General features: G+C 41.8%; 1 protein-coding gene across 1 annotated transcript in view; it reads right to left on the bottom strand.

Annotated features, from left to right (window-relative positions):
- The window catches only part of PRRC2A (proline rich coiled-coil 2A), a 54,179-nt gene extending 31,326 nt beyond the window's left edge, over positions 1-22,853 (bottom strand). Inside the window, exons 1-4 of the mRNA XM_039346339.1 lie at positions 22,669-22,853; positions 3,414-3,580; positions 2,986-3,163; positions 2,767-2,866 (exon numbers count right to left, since the gene is read on the bottom strand). Of these exons, the coding sequence (XP_039202273.1) occupies positions 2,767-2,866; positions 2,986-3,163; positions 3,414-3,525 (390 nt within the window). The 5' untranslated portion in view covers positions 3,526-3,580; positions 22,669-22,853. The remainder of the gene's footprint in view (positions 1-2,766; positions 2,867-2,985; positions 3,164-3,413; positions 3,581-22,668) is intronic.
- Positions 22,854-26,603: the final 3,750 nt, after the last annotated feature.

The following is a 26,603-nucleotide window of genomic DNA, read 5'->3' as shown; positions in this document are numbered from 1 at the left end:
GTAACATAGCTAGCTCAGACAGCTTTGAGGGGTTAACTTTGTTTATTGTGTGCATAACCACAACAATAATGTTGTTTGGACTATGAATTTAACACTAATCCATGAACTGATGACCTTAACAGAAAACAGCATGGACCTTCTGCTGTATGATACCATTCAATTCTGCTGTATGATACCATTCAGGTATTTGAAATGTGCTCTATTAGCCACCCTTTTCACCTGTCTTTTCAAAGCAAAACATTCTCATTTTTAAACATCTCTCTTCACAGAAAAGATCATCTTCACAAAAAAGCCTCCCCGGAGTCAGTGGCCACTGCTTTTGTACTGCTGCCAAGCAATTATGTGGACTTGTTCAGTCACCAGACGCCAAGGTTCTTTGGAAAGAGTTTCTGTTTTTACCCATCTTGAGATTCTTTTCGCACATAACACTACACAATCTCCCCTTACCATCGCTCTGGATTTATTAAAATCCACTTTTCTGAAATTCAGAATACATTTTGGAATAGTTTTAGCTTCAGTTAAAATCAAGAACTTCAGCATTAGTCACTTCCTTCACTCCCTCTACTACTTGCTCTTTCCTCGTCTGTCTTTTTGAAACAAGAGTTAAACCATCATTTATTTTAAAAATACTTACAGAATTTGATGTAGCAGTGTGACTCATGAACAACGCTAAGCCATAGCCATATATTGCAATTCACAATGTATATGTTGGTGAACATGCGATACTATACTATGCCAAGCCACACTTAAATGTTATCCTTATTGCGATAAATAAGGCTCAAAAATAAGCAAGTTTAAACTGGTACGATCATAGTTTGTCTTTAAATCTTTCAAAACTCACTTGAATGAACTGAAAATGATGCCTATAACAACTTAAAACAGTTCTACCACCCTCAAATTAAAAAAAAACATAAAATCCTAAAATTGGGTGGTTTATTCTGCCTGCTACACTGAAGTCTAAGCACAATTATTTATTCAAGAATAAGCCTGCACAGAAAGCAACCTGTACAATTCAAATGGAGCTAAGAACAGTCTGCCTTGCTTAGAGACACCATTTTCACTGTAATCAGAGCAGGGTGCAATAAAGAAGTCCTGCTGAAAGATTGCCACCTTCTATAAAGCTCCAATACATAATGGCTGTGAAAAGAAGTGCAAAACCTATGCTGCCTGCACTCTGCTATTCCTCTTAGGAGTAGTCGTCACACCTGGAAAATGCTTTCAAGACTAGCTGGACTTTCTATCTGCTTGTTCTGCAGGACTCCAGTCATCAGTAAGGAAGTGCAAATCTACTGATCAACTTTTTTTTTAATTGCCAATTTTCTCCACCTCTGCTCCTGCTGCTTTATTAGGAATGCTACATTCTTTTCAAAAATTGGAATAACATTTAGGAATCCCCTTCACATTCAAAGCCTCCCAGATTCCTTTAACCTTTTGGCAGGTAAAACAGAGAAAGCACCTCTTGAGGGAAAAAAAAAAAATTGAAGTCAAAAGAAATCCCTGATCTTCCTTGCAATTGCACCATGAGGATCTCTTCGGTTCACGCATATAATGACAATGAATTGTTCAATAGCTCCTGTGTGGCAATATGGAAACTCACTGACTGGGAACAACATGTTTGAGAAGAACTCCAGAACATTCTATTGCCTCTCTGGGCTAAGCATGCAGCTTTAAAAATTATCTCTCAAACTGGATACAGTTTGAGGGAACAAGCCTGTCAGTTGGATCAGCAGTTGCTTCCAGTTTAGACAATTTACTTCCAGAAATTCTCCCCCCCCCCCCACCACAGAGAATAGCATAATCTGGAGGAGATCACACAGGCCACAGAGGGAAAACAAATATTGGAGAAATCTTATTTTCCAGGTTAGGTTCCTAAACTAGTCAATTTGGTACATTCCTAGCATTGCATCACCTCTCCAGTCAGTTATAGCAGAGCCAGTTTTCTGATACAAAAAAGACCTAGGCCCCTGTCTAAATTGTCTATAGGCCCCGAGGGCTGGCTGAGAATTGAAGCCCAAGAGAGAGCTGGTGTAAAATTATCACCTAGGTAGAGCGTGGACATGCATGCTTGTCAAAATTTCTATTCAATCTTTAGGGAGGCAGAAATTGCAGGAACTGCATTCAATCAAGTCTTGGCCCAAGTCCTTTTTTCTGACAAATAACTGCTTCCCATTGGAAGAACGGAAAAGTAGTCACATGGTGGACCAGTGAACGATAAAAACAGGGAGAGCTGATATATCAAAGATGGACAGAGTGAGGAATAATGAGTAAGAGAGGCTACAGCTAGAAATCCCAGATTTTTTTTTTTTTTTTTTGGCCAGATATAGGTTACAACTAGATCAGTGGTTCTCAACCTGTGGGTCGGGACCCTATTTGGGGTCGAATGACCATTTCATGGGGGTCGCCAAACAACGCAGTCCACCATTTTTTCCCCCTTTTCCTTAGCTGTGCTACTCCCTTTTATTCTATTGGCTTTTGAAAGCCAATAGAATAGACTCTCTTGAATAGAGTCTAATTCTATTGGCTTTCAAAAGCCAATAGGAATTGTCCAGGCTGTCTCTGCCCTGCTGAGCCCGCCAAAAGTCCCATTCTGCAAACGGTGCTGCACCAGTTGAGTAGTCCTCCACTTACGACCGGTTGGGGGTCGCGGCATTAAAAAGGTTGAGAACCACTGAACTAGATAGACAGAATAGTCCAGGAAAAAAAAAAAAGAAAAGAAAAGAAATCTGGCTGAGTGCTTCCAGCCTCCCATTCTTGCCCCAAATTTACCTCGGGGGCTGTTGGGGGTCGTTTCGGTTGGTTTGAGGCAGACGTCTGTGTAGCCGGCGGTGACTGCGATTCCGGCGGCTGAGCTGTCGAGGCATCGGTACTAGAGGGAGAAAAAAAAAAAAATAGGCCCAGAAATAAATAAATTAAAAAACAAAAAGTTAAACAGTGCAAGCTTGAAAATGGGTACAGACGCCCCCACTGGCTTCTGTCTCGCCTTACCTCTTTGGGTCTGGCTGTTCCTGCTTGCTTGCCCATCCTGTCCCGTCTTTCGGCACTAGTGAGACGTTGGGGTCATTGCCTTTGTTCTCTGCTTTTAAGCTTGGCAGGTTCGCAGGGGGTGGCATGCGTCGGGCAATGGCAACCTTACCGAGACTCTGCAAGCCATGGCGGGGGGTTACTGCAGGGAAGCGGATTTCAAAGGTTAAATGCAGCCCCGAGATATCTCGGAGCAGTTTGACTGTCCTGATTCACACCAATTGTCAACTGGACTTTTGTCAATCCCCCATTAACCGGCTACAATAAAGAGACAGCTGCTCAGGGCGCTGCGAGTACCATCAGAGTTTCAGAGATAAAAGCAGGTTCATCATGGCAGCTGCCTCCTCCTTTGAGAGCAGGACGGGGAAGAAGGTACACACGGACCGTTTTACCTGTGGGTTTCTGGATCTCTAAGGACTTGCCCTTGTACGTATCAAACAGGTTGAGCGACGAATACTTTTTTCCATCCTTCCCCTTTGCTGTTTGCCCCAAACGATCTGACATTGCGCTGTAAGGTCATTGAGTACGATGGTTCCTCCTGGCTCCCCGCGAAACGTGCCTAGGTTGGACCAGGAAGAAGGAGACTAAGAGGAAGAAGATGCAGCAACGTTGCTTTTACCTTTCCCCATCAACCAGCAGCTATTAAATTTAGTAGCCAGTTGACACAAGCAGTGCCAGCTTCAGGCTAAGGCCAAATTAACACGGGCCAAGGACACCAAAGCTTAAAAAGGACACCGATGTTGCCCTTCCTTCTGAAATCATTCTAAAATGCAGATCACCACATTGGTGGGAGATGGCGCCATAAATGTGGCCTGGGGGTATCATATTCCCTTGAACTGGCACTTGATACAAGGCTTTTCCTTACACAACACTGAGGCTTGTCATGACAATGTCCAATTCTTGATATCCATTTGCGGGAAATATAATTAAACACTTTTATATGACTGCCCATCTCACTGAACATGACTTGGTGGTATATACTCAACAATTAAAACAATGTCACAGCTATTGAAACACTTTAAAAGTAAATAGACGGTGGGAGAACACCCAATCTAAACACAATACAGCCATCATGTAGGTTCCCCAAGGTTGCTGGAAGAATCACATTGTGAGGGCCATCTGAAAGGCTAAAAGGGACGGGGTTAACTCATCCTGGAAGGGAGAGGTGGGAACCCCAGCAATAAAGGTACATTGTCTCCATCCTGCCAGATGGAATTCCTTAGCAGTCAAGAATCACAACAAACGTTTCCTGCTGGACTTGATGAGGCAGGGAGATGTGATCTGCAGTCCTTTAAGTCAGTGTTTCCCAAACTTGACAATTTTAAGGCATGTGGACTTCAACTCCCAGAATTCCACAGCCAGTGTTGCTGGCTGTGGAATTCTGGGAGTTGAAGTCCTCATGCCTTAAAATTGTCAAGTTTGGGAAACACTGCTTTAAGTAATGAGGACCTGTAGGGCATTAAAGGTCAGAACCAGCATCTTGAATTGTACCTAGCAGCATATTGGCAGCCAATGCAGCTCGCAGAATTTTGGTGTGACTTGTGCTGTCCCTAAAGGCATACAAGTGTGCAGCCACATTCTGCACCAGTTGAAGCTCCTGAATACTCATGTATCCACATGTATCGTGTTTCCCTGAAAATAAGACCGGATCTTAATTTTTTTTTTTTGCCTCCAAAAGAGGCACCAGGTCTTATTTTCAGGGTAGGCCTTACCTCACCTTCGGCATCGACAGCCCCACCCAGCCGGTCCACTTTTTCTGGGGCCGAAGTTCTGCAGCTGCATTTGGGCCTGCATTTTGCAGTCAGGCCTTTCCAGGCCTCAGCAGCCGAGTACCAAGCTATGGATTCAATTCATAGCTTGGTGCTCGGCTGCTGAGGTCTTGCAGTCTGCAGTGGCCTTCCGGAAAACCCTGTGACTGGGAAATGCAGGCCTGGCTGCAGAAGAGGCCTCAGAAGAAGTGGGACAGCAAGGAGAGGCTGGCTGCAAGGTAAGTGGGTGCGGGGTGGGTGGGGCAGCTCCAAACCCCCACCCCAGCTTGATTTTTAGGTGTGTGCCTCGTCCCCAAGCTAGGGCTTATTTTGGGGATTAGGCCCACCCCCCAAAATCAAGCTAGGGCTTATTGTTGGTGTAGGCCTTACTTTTGGGGAAACATGGTAGTCTGCATTGTAGTAATCCATTTTGGAGGTGACTAGGGTGCGAGTGACTGTGAGCAGAACCCCGTGGTCCAGGAAAGAGTGAAATTGGCACACAACCTAAAGTCAGGACTGCCACCTACTCCTTGAGCAGGAGTCACAAGTCTAGAAAGACACAGGTAGTCCTCGACGTACAACGCCGATTGGAACCAGAATTTCCATCACTAAGCAACGTAGTCGTAGAGTGTGACCATATTACTTAGTGAGGGCAATCCTTTGCAGTCCCAGTTGCTGTTAACATAATCATCGTGTGGGGCAACTTTCTGCCAGCTTCCCACAACCAAGTTAGTGGGGAAGCCGGTAGGAAGTTGTGTCAAGTGGTTTGGAAACAGGCTGGCAGGCAGGCAAGAGGCTGCTGCCAGGCAGGGAAGGGTGCAAAGGAAGGTGCAAGGGTGCCTGGCAAGGCTGAGGGATGGTGTATCGGAGGTGGGGTGGGGTGGGGGTGGAGTGTGTGTGAATGGCCAGTGCAAGTGCAGAGAGGCTGGGGAAGGATGTGCGGGTGGGGGAGGCTTAGCTCAGTGACCTTCCCTGTTGGCTTCCCCAGCACTTCCTGGTCAATGAACAAAATGATTTTAATTCGAGGACAACCAGTAATGAACAAAGGAAAAATAGACGTGTCCCAGGACGAGGTTGCAGGATCCAATCTGGGTCTGTCACTGGGACGAGTTTTTGTCTTCCGAGCTTTCGGACTCGTGCTGGAGCCCCCATCCTCAGGGAGCTGCTCTAGCACATACAACTTCAACAGGCACCACATACATCCCCCACAAAGAACGGCACACACTCTGGTAGAGGGATGTTCCCTGAGGATGGGGGCTCCAGCATGAGTCCGAAAGCTCGGAAGACAAAACCTCCAGTCCCTGTGACCGACTCAGATTAGATCCGGTAACCACCAGTAATTTCTTTGGTATCCCATTTTACTCCACCTATGTGCCTTATCAAAGAAAATTCTAGTCAAGAAAATTTCACTTAAAGAATAAAATAAGCATGGTTGTGTGGCCAAATCCTAACCCCCACCCCACCCCAGGGCAACCACATTCCTTCACTATCCTCCTTTCCAGCTCCGTTCTCTGCATGCAGGGCAACAAAAAGAAGTTTGTGGGACTAAATAATAATAATCAATCTGACCTTCCAACTTCTCAAAAGATCTCTCAAAGTTGGAAGGTCAGATTGAACTGTTTTGTTTTGTCTGTTGCTGCCCTGCATGCGGTGTGGGAGAACAAGCCGGAGAGAAGATTAGTGAAGGGATTCTTTGGGGAAGCAAGGGGAGATGGGGAAGGGGCTGCTCCGGCCGCCACCTCACTCCACCAGCATCAGGGCATTGCAGGCCGGGCAGCCAAGGATACTGTTGGGGCTTCGTCCTCCACCCCCTCCCCACTAAGTGGCCGCAGCATGGGTGCATCGCTCAGCCTCCTGCTTTGTTGTGACGGTGAGTAAGGAGGAGAATCAGCTTCGTCCTTCATCCCCCATCGCCTCGCTTACTAGCCGCAGCACAGGTACATTGCTCAGCCTCCTACTTTGTTGCGGTGGCGAATAGGGAGAAGAAGTGGGCCGGTGATCCTGCATGGGGCTGCTGGAGCCGCCATCGCAAGGCCAGGCAGTTGTCGGCACATTGATAAGGGGCCCTCTGTCAGCTGGTCAGGGGTGTGTGGGGCAGCGCTGTATTCCCCCGCCTCACTTCATCCTCAAATCCCCCCCCCCCCGTCAGCAGCAGACAGAATGGGCGGGCGGCCAGCTGCACAGACTCTTAAGTAGGACTTACTTTCGGGCTAGGGATTATATTGGCACTGGTGTGAAAATTGGGCTAGGGCTTATTTTCGGGGTAGGTCCTATTTTCAGAGAAACACGGTATAAGAGCTAGGGGCTGCAACTCAAGCCCTCCGGTTATGCTGTGATGCCACTAAGAAGGGCATCACTTATTTCTTCAGTCAATATTTTTGGCTGAGAAGATTAGGGTGCCAATGAGAATGGGCTTACTCCAAAAGACAAACCATTCTATTGTGGTTTTTAAACCACTGCAAAACAAATGGGTCTAAAATTTTATCATTTTACTATACAATTTCAGTGATATCATCGTGGGATGCCAGATCCATTCAGCCAATGGATTGCCCATCTCTTATTTGAAATTAATGGAATCAATTTTCCCAAAACACCTATTACCTAATTATTTAGCGGTTTTCCTGAATTACACGAATCAAACAAAGGAAATGGATTCAGATCTTTTTGGTCCAGCACCACTGTGACACTTGCTCATAAAACTCTGAGAAGAATCAGACCTGAAATTGATTTTGGAAGTCATCTAATCCAAACCTGTCAATGCTACAAACCCATCATTTTTCCATATGTGTACAGGCTACACAGGAGCCTGGAAGGTATTCTATAAACATGATTGGAAACTTCTATTTACCTCTGTGGGAAAAACCAGAATTTGCAAACTAACCAATTATCTTAGCTTGCATTTCACACTGAATTCTGGTCCCCAACCTTTTGGGCACTAAGAACTGGTTTTGTGGAAAAATTGTTCCACCAGAGGAAAAAACACCAGAGGTGGTTTTACGTGCTACCTAGATCAGTGACGGTGAACCTTTTAGAGACTGAGTGCCCAAACTGCAAGCCAAAACCCACTTATTTATCACCAGGTGGGCGTGGCCCACTGGGTGGGCGTGGTTGTGGTGGTCATGAGACTGGGTGGGTGTGGCCAGATTGGGCATGGTCACCTCGATGTTGTTTGTGGGGAGGGATGCCTGTGGGGGCTGGGCAGGATTGGGGGAGATCCAGTGGGTCTCTGACAGGTGGGGCGGTGGGCAGCAAGCTCGTCCTGTAGGGTGAGGTGAGGCAAGGTGAGGCAGGGCGGGGGTGCCATTGTCGCAGGGCAAGGTGAGGCAGGGGCCAGGGCGGCTGCTGGTTGACACCATTGGCTCCCACACACAGAGGCCAGCGAGCGCATGGGGGTCAACAGTGTCCGTCAGCAGCCACAGCCTGCCGGCCCCTCGACTGGAACACTCTGGGGCTCCGCAGCCTGCCGCTAGCAGTTCAGAGAAGCCACCTCTAAGCTGGATGGATGGCCGACAGCTGAGTAGGTGATGCAGTGGGTCGTGTCCAGGAAAAGGAGAGCATGCGAGGCCAGGAGGGATGGGACGGGGGAGGGAAACCAGCCATGCTGGGATGCATCCGGCCACGTGGGACCTCAGCGAGTTAGCGGGTGGCTGGTTGAAGAGGGACAGTTGCTATCTCTGGGGCATGGCACGTGTGCCCACAGAGAGGGCTCTGAGTGCCGCCTCTGGCACGCGTGCCATAGGTTCGCCACCACTGACCTAGATAGATCCCTTGCACGTGCAGATGAAACTTTGCTTATTTACTACTCAGAGTAGCTACTTTATTCAGATAAGAACAATAATGATTTATAAGTTAAACAGTTTATTATACCTAGTAACATTCTTGCCTTCTGATACTTTATTACAGTATTTTCCATTATGGTGGAAGATCCTAAGAATATGAAATATTCAGCTGTGCGATTGTTAGATTCAATTGCTTATTTGCTAATAGCTAATTAAAACGATTAGGTGCTTGTAAATAACCTTTGACTGGCATCCCAAGGCCATTTCAAAACTGTTCCACAGTCTTCCTGGTTGTAACCCATACATTCTCATTCTGTAAACCTCTTTTAACACTATCATGTCAATAATGGTGCCTTTACACAAAATATTCAGAGAATCTAATTTCTTGACTAAGAGAACTAGCAAATCATATATGATAGTATTTGTGTGGTCATTGTAAACTACATTACTCAAGATGTAATTATCAGGATTTCTCCAACCAGACAGTGGTTCAGTATTCAAGTGAAGTTCCATATTCCATGCATGTAAATTCAAATTACTAAAAATATGACAGAAAGGATTGCTATTTCATTTAATATCTAATTAAATATTACCATCTCAGACATATAAAGATTTTTAACACAGAATATTCTCAATCCCATTCTTCATTTTAAACCAGTTATACGAATCCTGGCTTTTACAAACAACTCTACTTATAAGCAATCAAAATTAAATATTTAAATTTGCATTTGGATTGATCATTTATTAAACCTTTAAAATCTAAAATTAGATTTAAAAAACATGCAACCCATCAATTCCACAGAGTCTAGCAATTGAGAAGCAATCAAGTAAAAAATTTGTACCATATTTGATTGGAAAATATCTTAGGCACTGCCTTGCCTACAATGCTACATGATACAGTGGTTTAGCACAATATCTAAATCCATCTCTCTATCTATAGTTTGTCTTATTATTTACAGGCAAATATATTATTAATTCTATACTTTATACAATGTTTGCATTGCATCCGTAGATATATCCCTTTGTAAAATTCATTTAATTCTAGATTTCTGTTGAGAATCACAAAACTATTTATTTTTCTGCAAATTATATGCTGCTCAGTTCCTTTTTTTGGGACAATAATATAAATGAAAAAAGGAAAAAAACTGAAATCAATGACATTTGTACTGTATTTCCTCAAATGATTTCCTCCTCCATCATCATAAATCAGCCGAGAATTTGGCACATCTATTTTATTAATCTGTATAAATTCCAAATGTTCATTTTAAACCACAAAACTAAATTGGTGTTGTACAATTGCATGCAAACATAATTTAAGGGAAAAAAAACCCCACAAACAATACTGACTTGCACTTATCCTAACCCACAGCATTTGGTAGCCGAGCCCAAGTATCTCTAAGTTACTTGGTGGCACATTTTAATGGCACAACCCTTGGTTAATTCTCTAAAGTCAAGATCAGCAGACTTGACATGAACTGATGCACAAGGACTCAGTGACAGGTGCTGGATTGAGGGCAGAGAAGGACAGAGGAGTCTGTCTAGGACACCGAAACATTTGAACTTTCACTTGGCAGGAAGCAGCAATAAAACAAGTTCAACAGCAACAATATTGCTCAGCAGGAATTCAGCATAGACAATAACGATCTCAGTGAGGGTAGGGGTAATTGGCCTATAGGTAGTCCTTGGCTTATGAACACAATGGAGTCTGGAATTTCGGTTATAAACTGAGACACTATGTGATCAGACTTGATTTTACAACCATTTTCATAAATCTATTCTTCCAAATTGTGGTGGTGGGGAGTTTGCCGGAAACTGGCAAAAACCATGACTGCAGAATGTTGCAACCAGTTATAAATGTGAGCCAGGTGCCAACTGCCTGATATGCAATCACATGGCTATGGGGAGGCAATCGTTAACTTCGAGGACTGATTGCAAGTAGCTTTTAAAATTTCCATCATAATTTTGCTCGTAAATTGAGGACTAACTAGTATTACACTGGCTTAGGTAGATAGAGTCAGATGATCCAGCTAATGAAGTTCAACTACAGATAATCCTTGACTTACAACGGTTTGTTTAATGACCGTTCAAAGTTACAACGGTACTGAAAAAAGCAACTTATGATTGTTTTTCACACTTACAACCATTCCAGCATCCCCATGGTCATGTAATCAAAATTCAGATGCTTGGCAACTGACTCATATTTATGACGGTTTTGCAGTGTCCTGGGGTCATGTGATCACCTTTTGCGATCTTCTGACCAGCAAAGTCAATGAGGAAGCCAGATTCACTTAACAACCATGTTACTAATTTAACAAGTGCAATGATTCACTTAACAATTGTGGCAAGGTCGCAAAATGGGGCAAAACTCACTTAACAAACATCTCACTTAGCAACATAAAGTTTGGGCTCAATTGTGGTCGTAAGAAAAGGACTACTAGTAATACAACTCACAGCGGCCCTTCCAACCTGCTACCACGGGTAGTCTTCGACGTACGACCAACATTTCTGTTGTTAAGTGAACTGTTTGTTAAGTGAGTTTTGCCCCATTTTACAACCTTTCTTGCCGCAGTGAATCACTGTAGTTGATAAGTTAGTAACCTGGTTGTTAAGTGAATCTGGTTTCCCCCAGTGACTTTGCTTATCAGAAAGTTGCAATAGGTGATCACATGACAGTGGGACACAGCAACCGTCATAAGTGTGAACCAGTTGCCAAGCATCTGAATTTGGATCACGTGACCATGGGGATGCTGCAAAGGTCAGAAGGGGCGTTGTCTTACCTCAGTGTTTCCCAAACTTGACAATTTTAAGGCATGTGGACTTCAACTCCCAGAATTCCACAGCCAGCGTTGCTGGCTGTGGAATTCTGGAAGCTGAAGTCCTCATGCCTTAAAATTGTCAAGTTTGGGAAACACTGTCTTACCTGAACGCCTTTTCTCAGCATGATGATGTAGAATCCATCATGGGGATGCTGCAAAGGTCAGAACTGTGAAAAGCGGTCATAGGTCACTTTTTTCAGAGCCGTTGTAACTTTGAATGGTCACTAAATGAACTGTTATAAGTTGGGGACAAGTCCAGGGTAGCAGGAAGGGGGCACACAAGGCAGAGTTGGTAGTACCCAAATCAGCTGACCAATGAACACAGTTCCAAACCAGATCAAGTTACATACCTCCTTCAAATTTAAGAGGAATGTAACCTGATAAGATTGGATGCATTCTATTTTTGCAACTGAAAACAAAATAAACAAAACCACCCCCTAAAGGAAGTACACACTGTTAATCTACATGAAAGCACCCTCACATTAGCAGCTACACTTGGCAGTCACAAGACAAATTAGTTATGGCAGCTATTCTAACTAGATTTTCAGCTTTACATTTACGGAGTATGGATTTCTGGTTTGAGCAGATACAAAGGCTTTCACACAGAATGCAGCTGCCATGAGTGCAAATAAACTCAAGAAGAGCCATTGTGTCTTTCCTCCTTGATGTCCCATATTAAAAACTGAATTTCTCCAAATGCTGAAGCTTCATTACGTAAGTAACTTATTAGTACTCATGGTGATTTGACAGTTTGAAAATAATGACTTCAGCTTCACAAAGCTCCTTCTTTTTCAAGATTCTTTACATTCTCTTTTAAGTTGCTCTATTTTGGCTGCTGTTATAGAAATGAACTCACCAATATTCTACATCAGTGGTTCTCAACCTTTCTAATGCCGCGACCCCATAATACAGTTTCCCATGTTGTGGTGACCCCCAACCACTTATACATCACCGGGTGCCAGGGGCGTGGCCAAAGAAAAGGGGAAAAAAATGGCGGACAGCCTTGTTTGGCGACCCCCGTGAAATGGTTGTTCGACCCCAAATGGGGTCCCGACCCACAGGTTGAGAACCACTGTTCTACATACTAAGCAAACTGTGTATGTTTGGAAATGTTAATTCTCACTATCGCATTCTGTAAATAGCACAAATTAACTTTTTATTCTTCTACCACCTGCTAATTTGGTGGTGATGGGGTTAGCTTATCTTCCGGCAAATAAAAATGATGTTATAAATGAATTAGGAAAAAAAAGGCAGCACATTGCAAAGCACTACCGCAAAAATAAATAAATAAATAAAAATGGAAAGATAAAGCATAGGTGATTGGTATAATGAGATTAGTGTTTTGAAGGTGCACAACTGTGAAAAATATAAGTGTGGGTGGGCAGAGGAACCAAAATAATTTAACATTCTTACATGGCATCTCAAATACTAGGGTTTCTAATTGTCATTCGAACATCACAAGCATGAAAGCATAACCCTGTTGGATCAGAATAAAACTGAAAACTAGATTTAACCCAGTGTTTGCTTTGCTACTGCCCTCCAGTCACAAGAGTGCAAGAACGTTCATTTGTGCTCTGTGGCAACTTAAATGGGATTTGTATTGCTTTTTATACTGGAGATAGTACACAAATACCATCTGTAGCCCAATCATTCTGGATCTTGCTTAATACCCTTTTAAAACTATCCAAGCTGGTGGCTCTCATTCTTCCTATGATCACGTAGAAAGCATTTCTTCCTTTTCATCTGTTCCAAATCTCCTACCAATTACCCCCATGGGATGACCCAGGTTTCTAGAGCAGGGGTCCCCAACCCCCAGTCTGTGGACCAGCACTGGGCTGCGGCATGCCACAAACCGGTCCCCACAAACAAGCAAAGCCCCATCTGTGGGATACAGGCAGCACACAAAACCACGCACCCTCTCGTCCACAGAAAAACCTCTCTCCACTGAACTGGTCCCTGGTGCCCAAAAGGTTGGGGACCTCTGTTCTAGAATACAGTAGCCCTCGATTTACAACAGTTTGTTTTGTGACCGTTCAAAGTTACAATGGCACTGAAAAAAGTGACTTATGACCATTTGTCACATGATCATTGCAGCATCCCCATGGTCACGTGGTTTATATTTGGATGCTTGACAACTGGTTCATATTTATGACAGTGGATTTGATTTAAATCAAGTCGATTTAAATCACGATTTAAATCACTAGTAAAAAGACTTGATTTAAATTAACTTGATTTAAATCATAATTTTTAAAGAGCAACTGCCATCTCTGTCCCGCAGCGACTCATTCTCTGATCCGCTGTTGACTCATCAACAGTCCCATTCACTTTAATGGGATGGCTGGTGATGCGGCAGTGACACAACAAGGTGAGGGACGTGGCGGGCAGCAGGTGAGTGGATGCCCGCTAACAGGCGCTGCCATGATGGATCTGAAATGACAGGTGCTCTTTAAATGTAAGGACTCATTCTTGCTGGTAGTTAGAATCTTTAATATTATTTGCAAACAAAATGAAGGTTTCCTATTTAGAATAATAAACTGTCAGGTTAGTAAAACAGCGATATCAGAACCGATTTCAGGTTAATCACACATAGTTGGAGAACTACTCAAATTCTTTTATTTAATTAAAACACTTAGAGCAGTGGTTCTCAACCTGTGGGTTGGGACCCCATTTGGGGTCGAACGACCATTTCACGGGGGTCGCCAAACAACACAGTCCGCCATTTCCCCCCCCTTTCCTTAGCTGTGCTACTCCCTTCTATTCTATTGGCTTTTGAAAGCCAATAGAATAGACTCTCTTGAATAGAGTCTAATTCTATTGGCTTTCAAAAGCCAATAGGAATTGTCCAGGCTGTCTCTGCCCTGCTGAGCCCGCCAAAAGTCCCATTCTTCAAACGGTGCTGCACCAGTTGAGTAGTCCTCAACTTACAACCGGTTGAATAGTCCTCGACTTATGACCGGTTGGGGGGTCGTGGCATTAAAAAGGTTGAGAACCACTGACTTAGAGCCTGGTACAGATGCATTTCTCTTCAAGCAATCATACAGTTTGTAGTGTACATAGATTTGCAAAACAGTGGGATAAACGAATATTCCTCAACTTTGTTTTATGATTTATCTCATGGTTACTATGGAATTGTGTGAATGCATCAATGCAGTGCATGTTATCTCAGCTTGCAGAGCTTGGATTCATTGAATGAGTTTACCAAAAATGTAAATATTGCAGAATATACAGCCTCATGCTACATAACTAAGCTCCATTTCACGCTGAATAAACTAAATTATTAATGTACCTTAAATGGAAAACTATATTTAGATAGATTTTTACTCCAAAAGCATCTTATTAAAATAAATTTGATAAAAATAAAAAAATCCAATTTAAATTTAAAAAAAAAAATCCAATTTTTATTTTTATTTTAAAAAAATCATTCTTATTCACCCTGATTTATGACAAGTGCACTGTCTTGGGGTCATATGATTACCTTTTGTGACCTTCTGACCAACAGAGTCAATGGGAAAGCCAGATTCACTTAACAATGTTACTAATTTAACAACTGCAGTGATTTACTTAACAAATGTGGCAAGAAAAAAGGTAAAATGGGGAAAACTCATTTAACAAATTTCTCATTTAGCAACATACATTTTGGGTTCAATTGTCATTATAACCTGAGGACTACTGATACATTTTTCCCAACTCAATAATATCCTGTCTAAGATATGACATCAGTATTATTTGCAATATTCAAGCTATGTTTGCTTGTACCCATTACTTCTTCTGAAAGCATTATTATATTGGCAGCTTTATTTACCATTTGTTTCCTGGAGGCTTTTTATTTTGGAACTTGTTTTTCTCCTAACCACCACATACATTTAATCATTTTTCAATTTAGAAATCTGTCATAACTTGAATACTTTCCTTCCTAGGCAGTCAATGCTAGCTTAGATTCCTTTCAGACTATCTGCATTAAAGATTTTTGAGGGGGCGCAGAAATGTGTATTTTACTTTTGCTTTTGTTGAAATAAAGCCATCATTTTAGAGATTGTGTTATTTTATTTATTCTAACTTTGTTTGCTCACAACAAAATTTATAGACCTCTTTCTTCATAAAGGTGACAGAAAATTAGAAACGTAAAAAAATTTAACGAATTGTTTTTAATTTTTATATTTTTATAATGCATCCTTTAGGTAGAACAGATCCGCTTGGTTCCATCCATCTAGAACAGTGTTTCTCAACCTTGACAACTTTAAGATGTGTGGACTTCAACTCCCAGAATTAATAATTAATTAAAAGCTGGCTGGGGAATTCTGGGAGTTGAAGTCCACACATCTTAAAGTTGTCAAGGTTGAGAAACACTGATCTAGAATTATTTGGTGTTTTCAGCAAATGCCTCTCCTTCAGACATCTTATATCAGTCCTTTGCAAGAACCGGTTATTTAGTTCTACAGGTAGTTCTTGACTGACAATTGTTCATTTAGTGACCTTTCGAAGTTACAATAGCACTGAAAAAAGTGATATGACCGTTTTTCACCCTTACAACTGTTGCAACATCCCCATGGTCACGTGATTAAAATTCAGCCGCTTGACAAATGGTTCATATTTATGACGATTGCAGTATCCTGGGGTCATGTAATCACCCTTTGCAATCTTTTGATAAGCAGTGTCAATGGAGGCCAGATTCCCTCAACAACCATGTTACTAACTTAACAAGTGCAGTGATTCACTTAACAACTGTGGCAAGAGAGGTTGTAAAAATGGGGAAAAACTCACTTAACAAATATCTCGCTTAGCAATAGAAAACCTGGGCTCAATTGTGGCCAAGGACTACCTCCTTGACTAATTACTGGCTCATAAGAAAATACCTTTTTGTTTTTCATCTGCTGAGTTTATAGGAGACCCGTGAGGGACTCTATCAAAACCATTTTGAAAGCTGCGCTTCCTAGATCACCCAGCCTATGTGATATTTTCCTAGGAAATCACATTTAATTATGGTGAGGTAATTGTACCAATGTTCGGTTACACATCAACACATAACCTAGACTCAATCCAGAAAGATGGAAAAATTACCATGTTTCACAGAATATGTAATTTTCTAATCATAGTTTATATTATTACTAATTTTACCTCTTAAATCAAAACTTAAAAGACTTTAAATTTTAATTGAAAACATGTAGCTACACTCATCCCAGAATCATTCCAGTCTGAACTTGAGCCACAGAAAAAATATACTGAAGGTATAATCTGCTAGCATTTTTTTTTAATTTAAATGATTCCCCTCCATTCATTTCTTTGCTTTCAGTTTCTGCTGAGTTAGGCTTCCCTAATGTTGCACTCCTCTAATATGCAATGAAGGAGAGTGGAAACTTCCAATCTCAGTTTGCAAAATCTTGGCAGAATTTAGCAAACTTCAGGTTTCTTATTTTTAATTGGTCTGTCCACAAGCCAAGGCCAAAGCATAGTCCTACATAACTGAATACTGCTAAAAAATGTCATTTTATAGAAGCAAAGCCAACAGAAATTGCTTACAGAATCAGCATCTATATCTAGTCTGGTTTATATTAAGGAAAATGGGGCTCTTTGCAATATAGCTCATCCTCATTTATTAATCATACAATTGGGAATGGTAACTCAGCCATTAACTGAAACAGTCCCTAAGTGCAAACATAACTGTGCTTAGGGTCTTATTTCAGGTTTCCTTTGCTTTACAGACCTGCAAATGTTTTACATGTAAGGATGGTCATAAAACTGCTTTTTCATCACTGTTGTAACTATAACAGCTGTTAAATGAGACAGTCACTAAATGAGGACTATCTGTATTGCTGTCCCATCAATTCTCAAAGCTCGCATATTGTTTTTTTAGCAGAATGAGAAATAGCATTATTTTTCTCTCAATTAAAAACACAGCAAAATTAAATTACAGCATAGTGCAGACCACTGCAGATCATAAAACAATGACAATTTTATCATCAATTGCTAATCATTCTGCTGCTGTATTTTGTACCAACTGGTTTGTGTTTGTGTGCCATACTACATTTTTTTTAAAAAAAATGATGTTGAAGTAAAATGAATATAGATCACTCACATTTATATCTCACATTTCAAAACTTCTGTTTGGGTCATAGAATCAAAATATAAGGAAGCTGAACTTTTATGTTGCTGGATCAATTTATTTTAGCCAAACCTTCAAGTTTTAAATACTTGTAGGTACTTAGAAGTTTTCATTAGTATTATTAAATTTATTTGCCCCCCATCTTGTGGTTTGAGGTGCCTCTGAGTGGCTAGGAAGCTGGCATAAAACATCTGATTTTTGATAGAATCTCTGCATGTGTAGAAGTGTATCCAGTATACACAAACACTCAAAGTATACAAGAAAATACATCAATTGCATAGGTCTTTCTCACAAAATCAGGCAACAAAGAAAATTCTACTACTTCGGGGAGAAAAAAAGATATAAATTTGCGTGTGGCAGCACTATAAAATTATGTATAGTACTCCTTATCAGTACTAAACTAAAGGAGTTCCCACTCAGTAAGGTATTAAAAGCTAGCTAAATGGGACTACACACAGAGCTTCACTGGCCATCATATATCTAAGCTACTGCCAAAAATGAACTATGCTGGTGGCATCATTGACAAATTGTTTCAACATCCAACTGCAGCCTATAACATCTTCCTGTGCAACAGTAAACTACATGAAATGTGTTCCTCAATCAAAATTCACAGGGTAGGAATCTGGCAGTGTACTTTTTCATACATTTCACCCGTTCAAATGCCAAGCTTGAAAATATTAAGTTATTAGAAAGTGAGATGGGAGAGAGAAAAAGAACCAAATCTTTCACTTTATGTTAATTAATATATAGCAGAATATTTCAGTGGTGATTAATCCAATATCAGGCACATGTAACAATCAAGGCCTATAACATCCAAATCCCAATTATATATTTAAGCATACTTCTGAAGTGTTGCTATAGTGATAGATAGCTAAAGAATACTATATGACCACGATACATTCTAAGGCAGCACTGTCAATTACCAGTGGTATAGTCTACTCTAGGTCACCAACATTCACATTAATTAATGAATATTGTTTAGGATTTTAAGATACTTTGAGACACGTCTCTTCAAGAAAAATAGATCTAAACAAAATGATAGCCAAATATAAAAATAGATAAAATGTTGAATGAAATGCTTTAAAGCAGTGGTTCTCAATCTTTTTAATGCCGCAACCCCCAACCGGTCGTAAGTCAAGTACTACTCAACTGGTCATAAGTCGAGGACTACTCAACTGGTGCAGCACCGTTTGCAGAATGGGACTTTTGGCGGGCTCAGCAGGACAGAGACAGCCTGGACAATTCCTATTGGCTTTTGAAAGCCAATAGAATTAGACTCTATTCAAGAGAGTCTATTCTATTGGCTTTCAAAAGCCAATAAAATAAAAGGGAGTAGCACAGCTAAGGAAAAGGGGAAAAAATGGCGGACTGCGTTATTTGGCGACCCCTGTGAAATGGTCGTTCAACCCCAAATGGGGTCCCGACCCACAGGTTGAGAACCGCTGCTTTAAAGGGTGGTCTATTTCTCTCTACTCATATAATGTTTAATATCATTTACCTTATTTAATGCTGCAGAAAATGTAAGATTGTATTTTCTGTTACTTCAAAAATTTTTATCATGTAATTGTCAATAGCACTTATTTAAAGAGAAAAAAGGAATCTAAAGCCAGCCCTCCTGAGATATAATTGATCACCATTATTGCTAATATCTATATCCACAGTTGGATTAAACCTTGAAGTGCTGCAGAGCAGCTACTGGACTGTGGGGATACGCATAAAATCTATCAGGGCAAGTGTTTGCAAATGATTTAACATGCAGATTAATATTATATTAACTCACTATGCAAAGTACCCAATATATGTATTAAGAAATGCATCTCCTGGAAATTATTTCAGCTACCTCTTTATGCCAAAAGAGCACAATTTTACATTTCAGCCATATGAAATAAGTATTGTTTCTTCTTTTAGCAGGATTCTAATAGTAATATTACATTTATGTTTCAACAAGATTATGTCATGCTGCTTAATCATCTGAAAGGATATCTAACACCACAGCCCTCATTGTGTTTTCACTACATAATGCATAGCTAAGATGTTCAATTCCCCCAGCACTGCACAACCAGATATAATGGCACCTGAGTGAAAACAAGCCAATGGAGATTTAAAAATAGCACTCCTACTAGTAGCAGCTGATAATTTTTTATCCATTCCCATACTATTCAACTTTAGTCAATGTTATTTTGAATATTGGCTAGTCATGTATCATAAATCAGCTGGATAGTCATTTATTAGGAAACTACACGTTTAGGTAAGTTTATAAACCTGGACATTTAATAATTCAAGTGACAAAAACTCAAATTAATAATAGTTTAACTGTCTGCTGGAAGGAGAAAAAACATTATTTCAAAGGCACCCTGATATCGAATCAGCTATCATTAATTATTAATATATTCAATTTATCTGCAGAATCTCAAAACTGGACTAGAGGAATATGTTTTAAAAAAACCATTCACTAGCACCATGATAACTAATACTTAATTAGTACCCTTCCTCTCTAACAAATAAAAAAAAACAAAAACAAACCAGATCTGAAAGTAGATGCAATTTCAACAAAAAAAGGAATAATCTGAATTCCATTTCTAGAACAGAAAAGCACTGGATAAAAATGTCTTTCTGCAACAACCATTTTGGTTATGAACCAAACGGAGGAGAAACAAATAGCCACCGCCTCATCTTAAACCCTTCCTTTGCATTTAATTCCAAAACATAATATGTAAATACTGAAATTCAAGACTATCAGGGAAAGGGGAGGGAGAAACCGAACACAATCTTACTCTTCCTCATAACTAGCATCAGAAACTGTTTGAAAATTTGTATTAAAAAGATTTGAAATTCAGAGATATGCAAACAATATCAAATCCCAGTTGCCCTGAAATACAAGATTTGTGTGTTTCATTTTCAAATATTTCACTGAAATCATGTATTTTAATCTTCTGGGCACAGTAAACTTAACAAGGATTGTCAAGACATTAAACAAAAAGCTACCTTACGCTTAACCATGATCCAATATTTTGGAGACACGCTTGCTTCACAAACACACCCTTTATTTTGGAAAACACCTCATTTAGAGAATCACAGTTCAAAAATGTAAGGAAGCCATATTAGCTCTTTTTGTGTCAGAATACACCCTCAAATTACCATCACCCACCCTCTAGCCACACTGATGGGAAATTCAAATTTAGCATTTAAGCTAAATTAATTCTGGCTGTGGCACTAAGAAAATACCCTCCAAATGGAATACACATACCACAAGGACCCATTAATATTTACTAACCACAGATAACAAGGGAATTCTCCCCCTCAAACAATTGATTTTGTGTTTAGAATGCAATAAAAAATGGAAGACTTAGATTAACTAGCCACTCTTTCCCCAAAGGCACACCCCTCATTTTAAGTTCTCCCCCCCAGTAATATATTTATCCTCTCTAAACAGATTCTTCATTAACTAGATTTAAGGAAATATATACTTGGATTCCAATACTAATATGCAGTTGTTTAGTGTCACCCTAGTACAGCATAAGGAATTATGGCACCTGATTTTAAAACATTCAGATTTTTAACTGCAATAAAACCGGCTTTTATGTAAACTCAACAGCCTATCTCACAATTAACATGGCTGTAACTTCACCATTATCTCAAGACTATCTTCAATTAAGGGGACCCTCTCTGAACAAACTAAAAAGCACCATTTCCCCCATTTACAGCGATATTAAAGCAGGCAATGGAAAAGCTGGACGGTTGATCTCTTCAAATATTAGCCTTGCCTGAATAATTATTAAAACACCTGCCACACCTCCTTCCTTTCCATACCTCCATATTTTAAATGGTAGGTATTTGAAATATCAGAATCAAAATAATAAACTATTTAGCCTGCATCCCTGCAGGGGAACAGCAATGATCAAGCTTTTTTAAAAAAATAATTTGAGGGAGGTTTTTTTTTTTTAAATAAATCCAGCTATCCTTCCCATTCAGTTTAGATTTTTTAGCAGCTTCTGATTTTTTGCTTCTTTAAGAAAATAGGCAAAGGCCCCAGCTGATCCCATCTCCTGTTACAGCAGCAACTCAGCTCCTGAATGTCACCACTACACTGAAGATATGCCTTTTTGGGAGGGGGGGGGGTAGGTGTTATATAAGAAGTGATTCCTCTCCTTTTGACCCCTCAGCTGCATTTTGGACTTCTAGAATCCAATATGCTTCCCCACCCCCCCCCTTTTTTTTTCCTGCAAAGGGCTGCGGAAATAATGGCGAGGTTACAAAGGGAGCCCAAACACATCCTCCACCGCCAGCAGGGCAGACCCTCTTTCCAGTGGCAGCTTCCTTGAGAAATAACAGCAAGGCAAAATTAAAGCCTTTTTTTAATCTCTTTTTCTCCCCCCCCCTTTTTTTTTTAAACCCTCAAACCCAAGCTCCGTTTCAGGACTTTAGGGCCAGGAGCCTTTTTGTCAAATAAAACCAGCCAGGGCTGCTGCGGTCGTCTCAATTCCAGAGGCCGACCTTGTTGTCCCCCAAACGCAGCCCTCAGGAGCCACAGCGATCGCTACTGGACGATTAAGGGGGTAGGAAGTCCTCTGGTCCCCAACAGCCGCCCCGGGGAGACCCTGGACCTTCTCACCCTCCCCTCAGTCACACCTCCTTCAAAGCCCCCCCCCCGAATTACCTGGTGTGTGGTAAAATGGAGCAGGGAGTGTGTGTGTGTGGGGGGGGGTTAAAAGTGGGTCATAACTGAACTCTACCTGAAGGGCTGAACCTCGTAAAGGCCCGTGGTCGGCCTTTCTGAGCGACGCCCGCGCCCACCCGCGGATTTTCGCCAGAGGGGACCATTTCAGGGATTGGGAGAAGGCCTGGTGGAAGACCTTTTTTTTTTTTGCAAGCATCCTTTCTTCTCCCTTTGGAGGCTGCTCCGCTAGGGGAGAGCAAGTCCGCGCCCAGCTGCCCTCGACGGGCAAAATACCCACCAGCAGCAACAAGGGCAACGCTCCGGGAAGGGCAAGGCCAGTTCAGGAGAAGGGAGAGCGGGGCCGAGAGGCGGATGGCTGCGGATTCAGTTTGGTTAGAGTTATCGAGAAGGATGAAGTAGGGGACAAGATGGCGGAGGCCTGAACGTTCTACCGGCTCAACCCGACCTATTCTCCTATCTCGCACCAGGACCGCTTTCTAGGAACTGGAAAACAGGCTTGCTGAGAAAGAACCAGGCCAATACCCACCTCGTCGGATAGGGCTCGGTCCGCTCTTTCCGGATACGAGCTTCCCGGGGGCGGAAGGGAGTCCAAGGCGGAGGATGGAGGCAGATTACGCTAACCCCCTCCCCCCGGCTTTGTAATTTGTCCAAGGCCCGATGTGGCAGCCTCGGCGTCTAAGCACCGACTAAACGGCCATCCGGGTCTCAGGCCCCGGCGGCAGCGCGAAGCCACGCCCCTCTACGCTGTGTAAGAGGAGGGGCTAAGGGGAGAAAACCCGGAGGAAGGGACTCGAGAAGCGGATTGTGGAGTTGCCTTTAGTCGTGGACATGGGTTAATGGCGTGGCAGGATCCGTGTCAGAATATAACAGCCTTCTTGATTGCAAAAATTTTTTTTGCAAGCTAAACTGAACGGAAGACATTATTATAAGAAGAGAGACGTGTTAGTGGGGAGAAAAAAAAATCAGAAGTCCAGAAGCACCTTTTTTTTTACTACAAGTTAATCCTTGACTTACAACCACAATTGAACCGAAAATTTCTGTTGCTAAGTGAGACAGTACTTAAGTGAATTTTGCCCCGTTTTCTGAGCTTTCTTGCTACAGTTGTAAAGTGAATCACTGCAGTTGTTTAGTAACATGGTTGCTAAGCGAATCTGGCTTCCTAATTGACTTTGCTCATCAGATGGGCAAAAGATGATCATGTGACCCCAGGACACTGCAACCGCCAGTTGCCAAGTGTTTGAATTTTGATCACGTGACCATGGGGATGCTGCAATGATCGTGTGAAAAATGGTCATAAGTCACACTTTTCAATGCTTTTGTAATTTTGAACGGTCATTAAGTGAACTGCTAAGCTGAGGACTACCTGTATAGTAAACCACTTGATTAAAAGGTAGAAGAAGTTTATCATCTCTCCAAAGCTTGTCTTTTAATAGAAAGTGTTAGTTGGAAAAGTTTCTACCAGACTCCTGATTTTTTTTACCTAACAGAAAAATGGCTTCAATTCCAGCATGATTAACAGTTGATATGGAGCTGACTATCTACTCTGCAAGGAAACATTCCCTCGGCAAGGAAGCATTCCCCCCCCCCCCAAAAGTTTTCTTGTTTATTCATGAAGGACTTACTTTCTAATAGTGTATTGCATGCTAAAAAAAAAGGGAGGGGAGGTTGTTTTCATGCTTACAAGCCCTACGTGCTTGGAGCTCAAAGCATTGTAAGAGACCCCCCACACACCCACTTTATGGTCTGTTTCTATTGCTCCCCCTCTAGGAAGAGGTTTTGAAGTATTTCTAGCAGGACTGAATACCCGATTCTGTAACACAGGTCCCCAACCTTTTGAGCACCAGGGACCGGTTCCGTGGAGAGAGGTTTTTCTGCAGACCGGAGGGGGCGTGGTTTCAGGTACTGCCTGCATCCCGTGGATGGGGCTTTGCTTGTTTGTGTGGACCGGTTTCTGGCATGCCACGGCCCAGTGCCGGTCCACGGACCGAGGGTTGGGGACCCCTGCTGTAACAGCTTTGTTCCCTATGCCATCCGTCTGGTAAACTCGCAAGATTCGTTTTTCTCGCCATGCACATGTATACATAACCCAAACTAGAAGGTGTTGTTTCTCTCTGTCATATAATATATGTGGGTATAGGCATAACTCTATCTGTCTGTCTGTCTGTCTGTCTATCTATCTGTCTGTCTGTCTGTCTGTCTGTCTATCTATCTATCTATCTATCTATCTATCTATCTATCTATCTATCTATCGAAATGTATTTGAATATGAATAGCTTGGGATGGCAATTGGACTGTTGGTTTGAATTGTGACACAATTCAAAGTGCTCTGAAGATGTCCCCCCTGAATGGAGACGAAACGTTTGCAGCCAAATCGCCAAGCCCAATTATTTCTTTTTGTCATATTTATATAGTGTATTTAAGAGCCATATGCAACGAAATTTCATTTTAATGTATGTCGATTGGTGTTCTTTCAAAGTGACAATAAAGTTATTATTCTAGCCTAGCCTATTCTCTCCTGTCCTATCCGACTTGGGCCATCCGAGGCATGGTTACATATTTGAAATGGTTAGATAGCCTTAATATGTTTCTTCCAAAGCAGAGAAAAGAATCAGACATCTCTGCAAGCAAACAAGCAAGGTTCGAGAGCACCAATGACTCCACAGTTAATATTCAACCCAAGGAGGTATTTCAATAATTTGGTTTCTAATATATTTCTATTCACTGGGCAATGTTGACAACAGTGTCAACAATAACTCTGTTTGCTCAGGCCCAGCTTCTGCTGTGGTAGTGGAAGGGGCTCAAGTGGATATTTTGCTGCCAAGTTGCTTCAGCAATAAGCCCTGAATTCTGAACAAACAGGTTACAGTATTGTCTCAGTGAAGATGGTTGGAAATAATAGTAGCACGTGACTTTGTTCTCTGTGAAAGCCAAGTTTAAAATCCTTGGTTTGCTTTATGTGTGAACCCCAACTAATGCTCCTGGCTGTCAATTTTACAGGACCTGGGCTGTATTTATGCACAGTGTATACTAGGCAGTCTAGAGAAAAGGACTAGTGATAGTGTTCCAATATTTGAGGGGTTGCCACTAAGAAGAGGGGGGGTCAACTTATTTTCCAAAGCACCAAAAGGCAGGACAAGAAACAATGGATGGAAACTAATCAAGGAGAGAAGCAACCTGAAATTAAGGAGAAACTTCCTAACATGAGAGCAATTAGTCAGTGGAACAGCTTTGCCTTCAGAAGTTGTAGGTGCTTCATCACCGGAGGTTTTTAAGAAAAGATTGGACAACCACCTAGTCTCCTGCATGAGCAGGGGGTTGGACTAGAAAACCTCTAGGGTCCCTTCCAGCTCTATTCTGATTGATTGATAGCCAACCACATGGTTACTAGGCGTGTTGTGCAAATTCAAAAAGTTAATTGGGTTGGTCAGTGGTACATTGAATAGGAACAGATTAACTGGGCTGTGCATAGTGTGATTTGCATTCTTGGTGAATTTAGCATTGGCATCCTCCAATGTCTTAGCTTTCACTACAGATGTAGGAGATGACCAGGCTGAGCCCAAGGGAGGAGTCAAAATGTGTCATCAGTCTCGAATTCCTTCATGCCCCCAAGTCCAGCCCACCTTGAATTCCATTGACTCTTATCTACCGCCGATTTGCTTTGACACTTCCTAGTTCAGATTCTTGTAGGGAGCTTTATGCATTTGAACTGCCTGGATTTCTGGATTTCCCTGGTGCTTGACAACAGGGACTCCGTGATTTACAGTCGGAGAAATTTCCTGACAGTTAGAACAATGAATCAGTGGAACAACCTGCCTCCAGAAGTTGTGAATGCTCCAACACTGGAAGTTTTTAAGAAGAAACTGGACAGCCATTTGTCCGAAATGGTATAGGGTTTTCTGCCTGAGCAGGGGGTTGGACTAGAAGACCTCCAAGGTCCCTTCCTACTCAATTACTGTTATCATAACCACAACTGAACCTGAAATTTGGTCGTAAGTTGTTGACATTATTAAGTGGGTCACCGGGTGACCTGACTTGATTTTATGACCATTTTTAGCAAATCACCATGGTCATTAAGCAATTCACATGGTGCTAAGTGAACTGTGTGGTCATTAAGTGAGTGCAGCACATCCAGTGTCTTAAGCAGGTCACCGTATGACCTGACTTGATTTTATGACCATTTTTAGCAAATCACCATGGTCATTAAGCAATTCACATGGTGCTAAGTGAACTGTGTGGTCATTAAATGAGCGCAGCACATCCAGTGTCTTAAGCAGGTCACCGTATGACCTGACTTGATTTTATGACCATTTTTAACAAGCCCCCATGGAGTCATTAAGCCATGGAGAAGCGAAATGTTTTCAAGGAAAAAACCAAGAAAGTCCAATTGCCTTTTGGAAAAAGCACCTTTGGGACAACCGTGCCTTGAATGATTGCGAATTTAACAGAATAACAGAGTTGGAA

The sequence above is a fragment of the Crotalus tigris genome, unplaced genomic scaffold, assembly GCF_016545835.1.
Source record: "Crotalus tigris isolate CLP2741 ecotype Arizona unplaced genomic scaffold, ASM1654583v1 scf7180000017989.1554031673:749699, whole genome shotgun sequence".
NCBI classification, from domain to species: Eukaryota; Metazoa; Chordata; class Lepidosauria; order Squamata; family Viperidae; genus Crotalus; species Crotalus tigris.
The sequence above is the reverse complement of the archived record's forward strand: the minus strand, read 5'-3'. Positions and strand labels throughout refer to the sequence as shown.